Raw genomic sequence first — 16,417 nt, 5'->3', positions numbered from 1 at the left:
TTTTATACCCCTGGCTACTTAGCAGGGTAGAACTCAAAAAAGTGCATGCTGGGAAGTGTGCTCTGCCATCACATGTATCATAAGGAACAGATGCAAGTAGAATTGCACTCATCCTTGGCTTTTCCTGTGTGGTTATTAAGGAATTATGTGCTGAGGAGCAAATATTTCTTGCTGATTTGTCCTTTGAAGTCTTAGCACCCAACCTCCTCCACCACCCGCTAGAATATGAGAGAACGAGCGTGCAGCTGACGCTTCTCGAGTCATGCAATCATCCTGATAGCATTGCACCTTCAATTTATCCCAGCATTCAGTATCATTGCTGCACAATCAGCGCGATTCTTTAGAAAATTGCCCAATTTCAACATAGACACAATAAGCGGTGGAGTGTGGGGGTGTGGTGGGGGGTCTGTCGTGAGAATTCAATAAATAAATAAATAAGAAGGGGGCTGGTTGTTTATGAAATACTCTGTAATTAGGGCAAGCGGCACCAGCACCAACAAATTAATGTTATTTATTTCTTTTGCCAATCAAAACAGTGCTCTGTTTTCCAAGCAAAATAATACCATGTCTAATTAATACCGAGCTCATACAAGACTAAAAAACAAAACAAAGTGGAGGAATAATGTTAAAAGATTAGACTGAATTTGCACAGAGGACTGTCAACAAAACAAAGTACCACTGCAATTAGGAAATCATCGTAAAGTAAACTAGCAACTTCCAAAATCCCTCACAAAATAAGGTGGATGAAGGAGTTTCAGGCTGAAATAAACCCTTTCCCCGATGACATGATAGATTCAGAGCATGAGAAGAGAGCACTCTACATGAGGATCTAACTGCTGTGTACTCGCGCTTCAGATAAAATATGTGTACTGGTAGGGCTGAAGCGAAGCATCGATGATGTCGACGGCTCGATTCTAAAAATTCGTCGACGTCAGATCCGGTAGTCGACGCACCGCGCCCACTTGTTGCATCCCCAGGAGTTTGTAAATAGAGGAATCTGCCTGTTTTTCCTCTCGTTCACCCTCTTCTCAGTCTTCACCAACATCTCCACCAAATACCGAAGATCCGGAACAATGTCCGTCTGCTACTAGATTCCTTTCCTGTTTTGCCCGCCTTCGTCTCCCGGCAACGGACAACAACTTCCGCAGATGTAGAAAATCACCGGGAGCGTTTCTCCCTTCATAAAGGAGCTTCCTTCAGACATTAGGAGAGCTGTTTTTTTGGTAGCAGTCTCTCCTCGGTGCTGGTCTGTTTGCTGCTGGGTGTTTTTGGTTTATTTAAATGATGATGATAAATGATAAATGACCCGCACTTGTATAGCGCCTCTCAGAGTAAGGACTCCAAAGTGCTTTACACTACAGTGTGTCATTCATCCATTCACACACACATTCACACACTGATGGTGATGAGCTACGATGTAGCCACAGCTGCCCTGGGGCGCACTGACAGAGGCGAGGCTGCCGAGCACAGCCGCCACCCTCCGACCACCACCAGCAGGCAAGGTGGATTAAGTGTCTTGCCCAAGGACACAACAGCAGAAATCTCTGTCCGGAGCCAGGATCGAACCTGCAACCTTCCGATTACTGGACAACCCGCTCAACCTGTTGAGCTACTGCTGCCCCAAACTTGGTAACATGAACTTAACGTTGGTAAAGCTACTGTTAGCATTTTCGCTTACAGCTTCTTGTGTTTGGTACGTTTTGGTTTAGAGTTCATCTTTTTTGTGGTGCAGATCTCCCTTTTATTACATTTAGAGTGTTGTGGGTTTTCGGTTTAGTTTAAAATATCACCTTGAGTTTGGTTTAACCACCCAGTTTAGAGTTTGGACCTTTGGAGATTCTTATTTTGGTCCAGAACCCAGTAATCTTTGCCCAGTGGGACATCCCTAGTTATTTGTACTTTTGTTTTAATTCCCCACAGGCAGAATTAGTTTTATTACTCCCAACCTGTGGATGGAAAGATTTATGTTTTTTTGTAGTTGTATATAAACCTGATCATCATTTTAACTTTTAAATCCCGTTATTGTCCCTTACTTTTTGCACACGAGCCAAACTCCCCAGGAAGAGTCGTAACACCACTCGCCTCACGCACATAAGTGACCAAAACAAAGCAGCATGGAGACGTTCTGTCTCCAACTACCTCTCAGGCAGCAGCCTGCACTCCCAAATTCTACACGTCACCAGAACATAACCAACCAACACAATAAAAGCAGTGTTATACAAAATGGAAGGCCTGTAGTGTTTATTCTCTTATAGTAACAATTTAGAGATTTTTTTGAGGAATTTATTAGAGATTTTTTGGTTTTTATTAATTGTGCAATAGAAAAATAAACACTAGATTAATTGTCTAAATAGTCATTAGAGTAGTTGACTATTCGATAAAATAATCGTCAGAATAACCGTTTTAAAAATAATCGTTTACCCCAACCCTATTTACCGGCTTTTGTACGACGTACGTCACAAGAACACGCACACATTTGGCTTCTTCTTTGAAAATAATACTGTTGCCTCGTGTTGACGGGAGGAAGGGGGTAAATCTTGTAAACAGGAAGTGAATGCAGCCCCCAAATATTTTCTCCATACTCCTTCATAATGCATTCAAGCTCTTGAAAATAAATTAAATTTTGTACAAAGTACAAATAAACAAAACATTCATATTTAAGTCCACAGCCCTTAAATTTGCAGCTTATCAGCCGGCTCAGACTGTGAAGACTGTTTTCTGAGCGCGGGAAACCGATGAGTCACTCGGGCGAGATCCTGGCGGTGTGGATCTCGAGCAGCGTTACATAAATAGAAGATGAGCCTGCATTTCTGTTAGTACGAAGTAGGCAAGGGTGAAGCAGAAGTAATGATGGGCTTGACTAAAGAGAGGACATCACTTCATTCAAAGGTTATTTCAGCTACTGAGAGAAGAGAACGAGCAAATGCTGATCTTTGCTCTGTGGAGAGAAGGAAATATCACACTGCTTCTGCTCCCAAGATTGGTACTGCCAGAAGGAATAATAATAATAACAATAATAATAATAATAACAATAATAATAATAATAATAATAATAAGAAGAAGAAGAAGAATGGTGCAGCCCTCACCGTCCCTAAGGCACGTTTGAAGACCCGCATGGGAAAGGACTTGTTCTATCTGTGCCCCCAAACTCTGGAACTCACTGCCTTTTCAGGTCAGGCAAGCTACTTCTACTTCTCTACTACTCCACTACTTCTCCCTGGCCTTCAACTCCTAAACCATAAAGAATTCACTCATACTTTGTCACCTTTCTTTCCACCTTGGTTGTTCAATTTAAAATCTGTGGATTAGCATTTTGTGGTTTTATTTTGTTGTTCTTTTTAATTCTTTTTCTGTCATTTGACTATTTTGCCTGTGTTGTTTTATCATGTACAGTGCTTTGGTCAGTTGGAATGCCGTGTTAAAAGCACTCTAGAAATAAAGTGGTGTGGTAAAATTGCTGTAGAAGGTTTTTCTTTTAAAGGAATCAAAACAAAATATGAAATATTATATGAGACAAATTTCAATAAAATTGTTTTATTTCAAAGTATTTTCAATAAAAATAAAACTATTTGGAAACCTATAGTTGTCATTTTCTGTGAAGATTTAGGAGGAAGAGTTGCTGAATTTTCAGCTTTAAGAGTCAAGTTTAACTTTTAGTTTAAATATTGTTGAAATATTACATTTGTTGACAAAAATTTCAATAATAATTTAAGTGCTGACATCTTTGAGCATTGAATGTTTAAAGTTGATCTAATTGTTTTGAATTGTATTGAAATTAAGAGACTACAGTGAAAATGTTGATGGTTAATGTACAAATTTTTAGATCATTCAATTAAATGCTGAGATTTTAGTGAAAAAGCAGAGATTATTGATTTTTGAAGTTTGAAAAAGCATTCACATTTTTAGATGATTAAATTTTTGACAAAATCTTGAAAATATCAAATTACTGAGCTTGCAATTTAAACGTAGATACTGTATTTGAATTGTTGAGATTATCATGTAAATGTTAAAATGTTCAGATAATTGTTGAAAGGCTGAGATTACTTTTTGAAATTTTAAGATCATAGTAAGGGGTGTAAGAAAATATCAATGTGCTAAAACATTGCAATGTTTCATTTTATGATAAGAAATCAATTAAAAGCAGTGTATAGATTTTTTTTTCTAATAAGAATTGACACAACAACATTTACTGTATTTCTTTTGTCTGTAATTCCAACTCTGACTGTTAGGTGGCAGCAGATTTTACTGCTTCATTCTGACAGAACAATGAGATCTCGCAAAATAACACTGAATGTGTCTTGGAAGTGAGATTTCCAATTATATTTAGTCTTAAAAATTGCAAAATAAAATGGTGTTTAGGATCACGATATATCGTGTGGTTTCCCCTGTATTACGACATATATCATATTGCCTTCCCGCATCAAGATATATTGTGTTGTCTCCCCTGTGCAGTGATATATATCATATCATATCCCTGTATCGTGAGAGTAATCGTGTCATATCCCTGTATCATGACATTAATCGTATCATATCCCTGTATTGAGATATATGTCGTAACATATCCCTTTATCGTGATATTAATCGTATCATATCCCTGTATTGTGAAATTAATCATATTGTATCATATCTCTGTATCATGATATTAATCATATCATATCCCTGTATTGGATATTAATCATATCGTATCATATCTCTGTATCGTGATATTAATCGTATCATATCTCCGTATCGTGATATTAATCGTATCATATCCCTGTATTGTGATATTAATCATATCATTTCCCTGTATCGCGATATTAATCGTATCATATCCCTTTATCGTGATATTAATCGTATCATATCCCTGTATTGTGATATATATCGTATCATTTCCCTGTATCGTGATATTAATCATATCATATCCCTGTATCGTGATATATATCGTATTGCAAAATTTTCGCCAATAAACAACCCTGGTCTACAAATTGTTAGATATTTTACTCAAACATTTTACTTTATTCTGGTAATATTATTTTGATTTTGACTTTAATCTCAATACTAGAAAATATTAAAAAAAAACATCTTTTTATTTTCACTTCTTAAATACACGGTTGTGTCAACCTCAATATGCCTGTTAGATCTGCTCTCATCTACTGTTAGACGTGATCTATTATTACTGTTTGCCTTCTCAGAACATGAATCAAACACAAACACCTGTATGCTTTCAGTATGCCATATTGGTGTTTTTATGGATGTAGTTTATTTTTGCCGATGTGTAGTACAAAAACAAGCTAGGTAGCTGACATTAGCACTACAGCTAACCCACTTTTCATTGGCCCCATTAGCCCCGTCCGTTCAGCTCTGCCGCCTTCATGTAGCTCCACCACAGTAATGATCATGTGATCATTTGAATGTTAATGGCTGTCATTGCATCTGCCCTGCAGATATGTATGTTTTCTCAATTATATCTATGCATTTATCTCAATTTGTCTCTCTCTTTCTTTCTCACTCTGTCTGTCTCTCTCTCTCCCACTCTCTCTGGCTGCTCCAGGGGCCATGGCTAACCATCTTATTCCTAATGCACTGCTCCGTCCTCATGGCACTAACAATCCCTATAACACATTGCTTGGAGAGTCTGCAGTTTATAACAACCCTCTGGGCATGTACAACACTCAAGGTGTGCTGGCTTCTCTTCATTCTTTAACATTGTGGCCAGAGCAGTGCTTATTTTCTCTTCTTTTGCAAAACATAATGAAATTTCTGTTTGGGAATATGGTTTAATTAAGAAAAGAAATAAAAATCACTGCTCTTAATGTATTTTGTCTCAAAGGCTTTATCATGAAACTCTTAGCTTTGTTTTGCTGTGCTTCCCTTGCTTTGGTGGTGTATCTTGGCTTTTAGTGAAATTATGTCACTCAGTTACATAAGTCTCACTCTGTCTTCCATGTTTGGCCAAGACAAACTGTAAAAATGAGGGAAAACCTTTTGAAGTGGAGATGGGGTGCCCCACAGAGAGCCGGATACATCACCAGTCATTTTTTTAAAATGTGCTCTTATGTTGTCGGTGAAGCTTGTGTGCCACATCTGCTGTCTCCTTCCATTGTTGAGGTTCAAATTTGTAATCTTGTCAAAAGAAACACAATCATAATTAAGATTTAGCTGAATTTTAAGGGGGTGTTTTACAAATCTCTTCACGTTGACCTGGACATTCTGAATCCGACTAATGCCACTTGACTCGTTCGAACTCTGCAGAGCTGTTATTATTTTATTCGGTTCAATTCAAAGATATTTTATTAATCCCAGAGGGAAATTCTCTCAGCACTCAATATGAGATTGCTGTAACTTTTGTGAGTCTGTAAAATGGGGAAAGTCGTGTTAAACTGGGATAAAAACTCACAGAGAGCTTTGATCAGTGGATAATTTATGTATGCGATACAAGCACTTGCTTCGGAGCTTGTGATGGAGGGCTATAATTCACTAACATCACCACAGATGGAAAAGAAATATCTGGAGGAATGAAAATGCTAATGCTTCAAAAGATTTATTGATGCACTTGACGCTCAAGGACCTTTGCCATGTTTTACCCCAAGGATTCTGCTGCGCATTACAGGCAAAACATCTTTTATATATTTGTCTAGAGATACGTCGAGGTTCTTTCTGCTGGCACGCAGATTTTCCTTTTCTTTTTAATGCTTGATGACGTTAAACAATTGCATTCCCCAAACATTTTCTCGATGCGTCATCAGCATTTTGTGTGTTTCTCTTTTTACCTGTCATTGTTATGCTTATTGTGTTTTCTTCTTTCCTTTTCTTCATGCTGTCCCATAAAGAGCCCTACAGAGAGACAAGTATGGGAGTCAAACTAAACATTGCTTATCAAATGTAATTCACTTTGGCTTTACCTTTTATTTTCACTTGATTCTGACCAAGGGGTAAAAACAAAAAGAAACATGGCTTAGTTTGGCCCCAAAAGATTTTTTCTGGTTCTAGTGCAGTGCTGTGAAAAAGTAACCAACCCCTGAGCTTAACAATTGGTCGCAACACCCTTGGTGGCATTCAGTTGGCTTTGACGAATGGTATTGAGTTCTTCACAATGCTGTCAAGGATCGTTATCCCACTGTTCTTTACGATATTGTGTTAACTCAGCCACAGTGGAAGATTCTCCAGTGGGAATTGTTGTTTAAGGTCAAAGGTCAGAAATTCTCCTTCAGCAAAGTGACCCCAGACAATCACCACCATGTTTAAATATGGGTAGTATGTTTGGGATTAGGTTAAAGAGACATTGTGTAATTTTACCTTTAGTCTCTGGAAATATCCATCGAAATGTTGTTGAAAATAAAAAAAAATAATGTCTAGTCTTTGAAAAATATTTAGTAACATGTAACCATAAAAATCAGGTCTAAAGTCCATAGGGCGCGGGTCTAGCATCTTTGGGAGATACTATATTAGACACCATGTTTCCTTCTGGCGGGCTCGAGGTCCTGCACCTGTTGATATCACACTAGATGATTGGCTGGACATACGACTTACGGAAGTTACGTTACTATGTTTAAAAACTTTTAGGCAGTAACAAACATTAATTTAATAACAAAACTGCTAAACTCTTTCCAAAACAAATGAATTGAAAAAGAGATGCAATTAATTTTGGCCGAGTGGTACTGCCATAGTATGAGGACATCAACGGCAGACGCAGGTCCCCGAGCAGATCCAGAAACTATAGTACCAATTCCACAAGTAACTTTTACCATAATGTGTGTGTAAGTTAGCGACAGCCAGGACGATATGGTGTAAAACTACCCTTGAATGTTTGAACTGCTTCATGAAGCGACACACTCCCCCATTTAAGGGTACCTTTGCCTCTATCTCTTTGCTTTTTGAGATCTTTTGGCCTACTTAATTTTGTCAGGGAGGTCTTATAGAAGACATTTCTTAACTCTAAAAAAATATTATTATCAGATCTGTTTGAGTATTGGCAGACTAAAGCCTAATTTATGCTTCTCCATCAGCTCTGCGATGAAGAGACTCACACACATTGACAGCTGGGGATTGTTGCAAAACAATTCTCCACCAGGACAACAGAGGGCGTAGCACTATTCTGAGATATCCTGCCATTACAGTCATGTATCCGGTCCACGATAGTGTATTTATTATTGTGTTTACATTGTTTTGATGTATTTCTGAGACTTTTGAACACAGCTAATTTTGTCCCTCATTCCTCTCCACCTCTTCTTGTAATCGACACCTCTAAAACCACGTTTCTCGTCTTTTCCATCGACGAATAAAATCACTTACTGCATATCTTTGTACTCCTTCGGTCACGGGTGAATGAGCATTCATATTCTCATACTTTTTCCTGTAGGCGTTCTTCAATCTGTTCCATGTATGCCGCTAAATATCTTTTTATTTTTTGAAACGGAAAAGGCAAATTTACAGGAAGCTGCGCCCTGACCAATCACAAGCATGAGGTCTCCGTCTCTTTTGACGGACAGTTGAAAATTGGGCCATGTCTCCATCACCCTTTGCGAGCCAGTCGGAGAGCTCTTGCGTCAATGCATAAAGGCATTGCGTGTCTTCGTCTCGATGCAGACGGAGAAGTATAAGTTAGGCTTCAGGTCAGTTTTTCAAACAATATAGTTAATCCCTGTTAAATGAAGACATGACAAAAAGGGGGTTACATTTTCACATGCTGGTTTAGATTGCTGTCTTCCCTTGTCTTATACTGAATTGATTAACTGATGTGAAACATTTAAGCATGGCAAAAATGCAAAAGAAGAATAAACATGTAAGGGGGTGAATACCTTTTCACAGCACTATATGTTTTAGTTAAAAAGACCAGTTCAACGATCCCAACTTTTCAGATTTATTTTAGGGCACGCTCATTTAATGATTTGTTACTCTATCAGAGGTCCAGTTTAAATAAAAATATCTGATGTTTTATTTTTCTAATTCACGTTACACTTCTCCAAGGTCTGAGAAATGTTGCTCGTCAAAATTTCCAAGAGGTCAGAGTAAAAGCTTGACACTTTTAACAAGCTGGGTGGCCTTGTCGGGGGAAGTCTGGATCATCATCACATATGTTTTGCTTTGATGTTGATAGCATGCTTAACATGATGAAATGTGAAAGCTACATGTTAGTGCAACAGAGAGAACAGAAAGTCTTTCCTGTCTGAGGGATGCGATTCTCACAAATTTGAACTGATTCTGTTTTAAAGAGACAGCTAGTTGTGTTCACGTGGCTGAAGCTTTTAAAGCTAGGGCAGGACAAAAGTGCACTTGGAGGGAGACTTGCATGATTGTATCTCTTTTAAAAAAATATGTGTTTGCTTGTTTACGCTGTGTGCTTTTTGTGTTGTGGTGGATGTGGTGTTTTGTGTCAAATATCAGTGTTTCACCACTGCCTAAGCAGATTCAGCCCTAAACCTATTTTTACTCTAGCCAAGGTAAGTATATGAAGTAAACGTTTGTGGAAAGATAATGAACAATGTCCAGCCTGTTGTAGAGACCTCTATGAATGACAGTTTGAAAAAAAGAGCAAATGGCAGGGTCAATATTAAAAAGCAGGTGAGATAAAAAATATATATATATTTCTCAAACATTATTTTTAGGAACCCTAACACTATAAACAGCATTACATTACACATTCATTTGTGACTATTAAAACATATCCATTGTAAGACAACAGGGTAAAAGTTAACACAATTTAAAGTTAATACATGGCATTGTTGCCAAAACCAATTTCTGTCCAGTTTAATTAGGATTAGTGGTTTCATTAAAAAAACATATCAGTCCTATTATAGGCATTAAGGGGTTTAATAAATATGATGTACCAGTCTTGTTTTAATTTTAATTGTTTTCATTGTTTTAATTACAAACATGGTTCACATTTGTCCAAGCCATGCTTGACTTAGCCCAGTGATTCTAGTCCAGAGTTTATCTGATTTAGACCATAAGGAAAGTCGATCGGGACTATTTATGTATTTGGTTAGTCACTTATGTGTCAATTAACAGTTTGTTTTTGTAGTCTTGGTCCATATCATGGTCTAAATTTAACATCCAGATCCAGTGGAAACAAGAAATATCACCTTAAATGTATGATCAAAAGGATTCTCTCAGCTTGTCAATCGGATGACCGCCTGATGAACGTCTTGAACTGTGGTTTTTCAAGACTTAGCCTAATTAAAAAAAATTTTCATGCCGCAACAAATATATTGTCTTTGAATAAATGTATTAAATGTCATAAAATGCACTGTAATCGCATAACAATTGAGGTAAAATGACCACACTGCACTCCAAAAGCAACCACTTGTGAAAACAGTGCATTTGTAAATTGTATACAAAGGCACTAAAATGGACTTGATGATCACCAGTTCTTCCAGACTTCTGGCCTTACTACAAATCAGATTCTAAAGTTTGAGAACTCCTGCTTTAGCCATGAGTTTGGTCTGCTCTGTTTCTCTAAACTGCGCCTGTACAAAAGAGAGCTGTCTACAACAGGCTAGATCTTAGTCAGTCCACAAAACCCACCTTACCTCTTCTCAGAACTATCCTCCTAGTGATGAATAATGCTTGTAAGTTTTCCTTCAAACCCTCAAGATCCGGGAATAGTTTAGAAAACACAATAATTGTGTATTGTTTGTAAAAACTTAAGTGGTTGTGGTAATTAAATATCACAGATTGTAATTGTTCACATTTTTACCTACAATGCACCCCCTACCCTCATGTTTGTCATTTCAGAGGGAATCCTGAACAATGCCCGGGATACAAGTGTCATGGATACTCTACCACTGAATGGTAACCATGGTAACAGTTACAGCATTGCCAGCGCTGAGTACATGAGTGACTGTGTCCAGATAATCGATCGGGGCTACAACCACAAGGAGACCACCCTGGAAAAGAAGATCCTGAAAGAGCTCACCTCCAATTACATCCCCTCTTACCTCAACAACTCCCACGAGCGCTCCAACGAGCAGAACCGGAACCTCATGAACAAGCTAGTTAATAATGTCAGCAACGGCGGCAAGGACAACGGTTACGGGATGGGCTTGGGAGTGGGGATAGGGATGAATATTGCTCTGAACCTAGATGATCACTCTACCTTTAGTCCACACCACGATGAAGGCCTGGGTTTGGAGCTCATACGTGAAGAGTCCAATGCCCCTCTGCTGCCACAGAGGCCACTGCCAACCCTGCAGGCAGTGGACAACCTTCACAATCACCTCCACCAGTCCATACCGCCCCCACTTCCATTGTCCCACCACCCCTTCTCTGCTGGTTCTACTTTCTCTTCGTCCCGACGGAGGATCCCGCAGGAGAACAGCGAGAGTTTCTTCCCCTTACTCAACAACGAGCACACCGAGGATGAGGGCTCATCGCCGAGCCACAGCCACCAGAGGGACTCCCTCTACAACAGTATGCCCATGTTGCCTGGCCTGCCCGATGTCTCCACAGGGTCTGCCAACAGCTCCAAGGAGGGCGGGGATGCCAAGAGCCCCGAGGCTAGCTCAGACGACGTTTACTACAAGAGTATGCCCAACTTGGGTTCTCGTAATCACCTCCATCAGCTGCACTCCTACTACCAGCTGGGACGGGGCAGTAGTGATGGCTTCATCGCTCCACCCAACAGAGAGGATCTAACTTCAGAAGAGGCCCACCAGGATCCCTCACACCTGGTCACCAGCCTATAGATCCTGACACTACCCAACACGCCTGAGATCCCTCTGTTCCTCTCAGTCCATTGCTCCATCCTTCGTCGACAGTGGTAACTTTGTTTTTAACGCGTCCTGAAGACTTCAGACAAACAGCTGTACTCTCACTGTCCCTGTCCATAAACCAGTCCATAATCCCACTGAAACGGGGGCTAATGTGACTATAATTGGTTAGACATTCCAATATGTTAATGTTGTGTCCCCCGCCCAAGCCTTTTCCCTCTTTAAAAACCCTTTGTGGTTGGTTTTGTCTCATTGTGAAGAGAGACAAGTTTGGGACTTTTTAGGGTCTCACAGTGATAAAGTAACTGGATGCTCCCCAAGTCTGAACTATAGACTGAACCAGAACGAACGGTGAAATTAAAACAAAAAAGGACTATTTTATTATACTTCTGTATCTATACGGACTTTTTGAAATATTTTCTTCCTCTTTGGTGAGTTGCAGCACATTTTGTTTGCTGAAGTGTACCTTCAATAAAAAACATAAAAACAACAAAGAAAAAAAGTCAGACACACTCACATTTTGGGCAAATATCATGAAGGATCGTATGCTTTCAAGCAGGTTTTTTTTCTTTTTTAATTTACTGTAATAACATTTGTTAAGAGGGAGAAAAAATAAACTAATGAGAGAATTATTACATATTTCTATGTAACTGTACAGATAACTAGCACTGCACATAACGGTTGGCTTTTGTTTGTTGTCCATTTTATCTTTGTTCCCATCAAACCTTTTGTCTGTTGCCGTAGTGATTAGGAACATATTGGTTCTGTTTAACTGGCCTCTGGATTTCTACTACTGGTCTTTGGTTGTATCACCACCTCACCAAATAGAAAAAAAAAAGAACTCCATAGAAGCAAAAATAATTCTACAAAATCACACTGATCTGTGATGATATCCCGTTTTGTTCCCTGGTCAGTTTTCTACTCCCGTTTGGTTCCTTAATTCTTTCTTTGTTTTCTGTGTAGATAGCCGAATCACAGAGATTGAATCAGTGTCCCTCAGAAAAGGTTTGATTGTGCGTTTGTATTGACGTTCAGAGAAAATTTCTCAGAAACAGGAAACATTGGACCTTGATGTGCACCAGGCACTTGTACAAAATAAATTAACAAAAGATATAAAAGTGTGTTGTTTTACTTATTAAAGAAAGAGCCTTTTTGGAGTGAGAAAAAACTGGTTTTATTTCCTTTCCTGGGAGAAAATATATTTATTTATTTGTTAAATAAAAAGTAATAGGACAATGGATGGTAGAAAATATAATGGCAAAAAGATTTCCTTTTTTTAATTATTATTAAAATTATTATTATTTGCTATGGTGATGGCTTCCTGTTTCTACCCTTTTGCCTCAGATTCTGATTTGAACGGCGGACGTTTGTTGTAACGGTGAAAATTGTTTGCCAACAAATAAATTACTGATAAGGTTCATCACATAGATGTGACAAAGATTCTGGTGTGTTGTCTGTGTTATCTGGGATTGTTTTTATACAGGTAAACGTCAGGATTTCAAAAAAATGGTCACAATCACATATTGTTTTCATAGTTTTCAGGTAATTTCCCTCGTTAGCACTCTGTCCAGTTTAGTGCCAAGTAAAACTTTTTGGCCCAGCAGCCGTGGATGTGCTCTGTATGCTCTGGTCTGCTTTACAATAGAAACAGTGATTTCATAAGCTGTAATAAATATTTCAATATCATCGCTGGTGTAACCAATGAATTCTTTACAGATCATATTTTTATCTTGACTTTGAGAAGTTATGCAGGAATCGACTGGAGCGTTCAGGCCAGAGGTGAGCGTTCTCTTCTGAAGGTTTATTTTATTGTTTTATGCAGCAAAACAGGAAAATAACTACTAGTTTCTTGGTTTTCCTACAGAAAACATTGTTACAGATGTGCTGTACAGGTGTGAAACTGAACTGACTATGGGAAAAAAATGTTTGGTTCAAATTTTGTGCCGTATTACGTAAGAGGATTAGGGCCGCTGTGAAGAAAAAATAGAAAAAGAATTATGACTTTCATCTCATAATTAAGATGTTTTTCTCAGAATTCTTACTAAAGTCAGAAAAAAGTCAAATTTCTAATATTAAAATCAGCTTTCTTTTTTATTTATTTACATTTTCAGTGGCCCGAATCCTCTTCCATACATTCTACAATTTTTATTTATTTATTTATTTTTTTATTATCACAATTCATTCAATTACTTTGTTGTTTACATCAGCTCACCAATTTGATTCACACAAACAAATATTAAGGTTTGGAACACTGAAAAAGAAGAGTATTTCTGATTATAATCAATCACTGAGTTTTTCATGCAGGCTGAACATGAAAATAGTCTACACCTATCTGCTGCATCAGCTTCTGATAGAACATAGATGGTGAAACTCTGGGATTAGAAAATTCTGGCAGATCTACGTCACACTGTCAATTGGATTTACCCAGATTGGCTCACGACGAGGAAGGTTGTTTTAGCGTCCAGAATCAGCAGATAATGTCTCGGCTAGCAGAAGGTAACCGTTAGCATTAGCAACATAACCACACAGCATCAATATCGCAAAGCAGATTTAGTGGTAGAGTTACGTTGCTGTCGTCCAGTCCGTGAAAAGATGTCCAAATATCAGGAAATAAGACCCCAAATTCTGCCGTGTTAAGCTCCGATGTCCCAGAGTTGTCCCCTTTGAGCCAGGTGTTTGTGGGGTTTTTTGCACCCTGAGTTATGCCTGCAAGGTATTCATTCCTGCTAGAGACCACTTCAAATGTATTGATTAAACAAGTAAACCACACATTTAGATATTGCAACAACCCTATTTGTCTAAAATTACTATGCATACCATGCTATGAAATTCAGGAAAGTGAATCCGTTTTGAGAGAGCAGCAATAGACTTTGATCAGTACTTTGAGTAGCTTGTAGCAATCCAGCTGTGACAGACTTGAACTCTTAATTTTCTGAACCAATACTTTTAAGAAAGCAGCTAGAGGAAAGAACTATACATGACTTTTATACAGAAAAGTCTTTTAAATGTTCCCTGATAAGCTGATTGAACCTTTCAGCAGAGACATGAACGCATTTCTTCTTTTCTTTTAACAACAAAACTGTATTTCCTGAATCCTGAACACCAAGTTAAAACTTTACATATCTTTGGATGAACGGATTTACAGGTGAAACTCCAAAAAAGGGGAATATGGTGCAAAAGTATGTTTATTTAATTACTGAACTCAAGACTGAGAGACCATCTAAAGCCTGTAAGGCCAGTATCCAGTACGTTTTAGTGGAACCCCTGCTTCAACACACCTGATTTTAATCAGCAGGTGATTAACAGGCTTCTACAGAGCCTGAGGAGCTGCTGCACAGGTGATTCAACCAACTGAATCAAGTGATTCGGAGCACAGAAACAACTAAACATGCTGGATACCGGCCCTCCAGGATCAGAATTGAATAGTTCTGATATAAAGGCTCAGGAACCCTTTGCAGGTGTTCTGGATTCATTTGCTGATTGGAGTGTGACACTTTGCGTCTAGAATATTGGACCTTTTCACAATATAGATTTCTTTATAAGCTAAGCCATGCTCGTCACAATTATAACAAATAAAGACTTGAAATATCTGCCTTTATATTGAATGAGCCTATCTTATATATTAGTTTCACGTTTTAGGTTGAATTACTGACATAAATACATTTTTGCATCCTATTCTAATTTCTCCAGTTTGCCCTGTATGCTGACGTTGTTCCAGCTATTTTAGGTCAATTGTCTCACAACCTTAAATGCTCCAGCATTTTCCTCAGTGCTGCACCAACAGCCTCCTCCATCCACACTGTGCTGAAGAGACAACTTCTGACACCATCTTTTACGAAGAGCTCCGCTGTAGCTCAGAGGCTGAGATGAGACCAGGATGTCAGGTGGCATGAATCAGAAAACCCTTCCTTTGCCTTTTCTTTCTCTGACTCACCAGATGGTCATTTTTTGACTTGCATTCTCACTCCCCTTCAGCTTGCTGTGTGTTACCTGTTTTCTAACTGTTCAGAATAAAACATGCGTTGAACTGCATCCACACAACATGCTCTTAAAAAGTAGACTGTGATCCTCAGCTGCTTTTTAGTCACATCCCACCCTCACCACGCCACTTACTGCCATAAATGGTAAATGCAAAGTGCCTTGTGGACCTCATGCATATACATAAGTCGGCTTGTTGCAACATTTTGATCATGACCGCAGATCAAGGAAGCGCTATTTCACAAGCAGAAATTCGGATACTTGTGGGTGAGGTGGAGAAATGAAAGGAAGTGCTTTTGCAAAACAAATAAGAGAAAATCCACGGAGTGGCACAGCGTTGCTGAAGCCGTCAATGCTGAGTTCTTCAGAGAGATCTGTGGCGGATATAAAAAAAATTATCCAATCGGGATTTGAACCCCCAGACCCCCAGGAGAATGTCACGCGCACTGAACAATCAGCCAAACAGAGATCTCCCTTGTCCAAGTAGGCAGGGCGTATGATCAATCAGGTCACAGTGACAGGACACACACACTGTCACAGACGCATGACATTCTGTCTCAATCTGTCCCCCTGCTGATATTCTGCATTCTGTATTCTGCGCTTCAGGCTGTGTGTGTGTGCGTGTGGGGGGGTCTTGTTCTGTGTGAAAACGAAGCAGTCCAAGTGATAATGCAGCAGGATTTCATAATTGTATCCTTCTCAGCAGCAGCACTGCAGGTGCTCTCCATGTCCAAAATGTGTGTAAGCCAGGT

The 16,417-nt window shown here is 38.9% G+C and overlaps 1 protein-coding gene across 19 annotated transcripts in view; it reads left to right on the top strand.

Moving 5' to 3' along the window:
* Window positions 1–13,373, top strand: part of LOC107377409 (adhesion G protein-coupled receptor L3) — a 410,636-nt gene extending 397,263 nt beyond the window's left edge. For 6 of the 19 annotated variants that reach the window (XM_070547650.1, XM_070547654.1, XM_070547651.1 and 3 more), the window contains 3 exons: window positions 5,531–5,656; window positions 6,810–6,827; window positions 10,714–13,373. In XM_070547650.1, the coding sequence (XP_070403751.1) occupies window positions 5,531–5,656; window positions 6,810–6,827; window positions 10,714–11,663 (1,094 nt within the window). In that variant the 3' untranslated portion in view covers window positions 11,664–13,373. Of the gene's footprint in view, window positions 1–5,530; window positions 5,657–6,809; window positions 6,862–10,713 lie in introns of all 19 variants that reach the window. The other 13 variants (XM_070547664.1, XM_070547663.1, XM_070547680.1 and 10 more) reach the window with 5 other exon arrangements.
* Window positions 13,374–16,417: the final 3,044 nt, after the last annotated feature.

The sequence above is a fragment of the Nothobranchius furzeri genome, chromosome 2 (genome assembly GCF_043380555.1).
Source record: "Nothobranchius furzeri strain GRZ-AD chromosome 2, NfurGRZ-RIMD1, whole genome shotgun sequence".
NCBI classification, from domain to species: Eukaryota; Metazoa; Chordata; class Actinopteri; order Cyprinodontiformes; family Nothobranchiidae; genus Nothobranchius; species Nothobranchius furzeri.
This window is presented reverse-complemented; position numbering and strand designations above follow the sequence as displayed.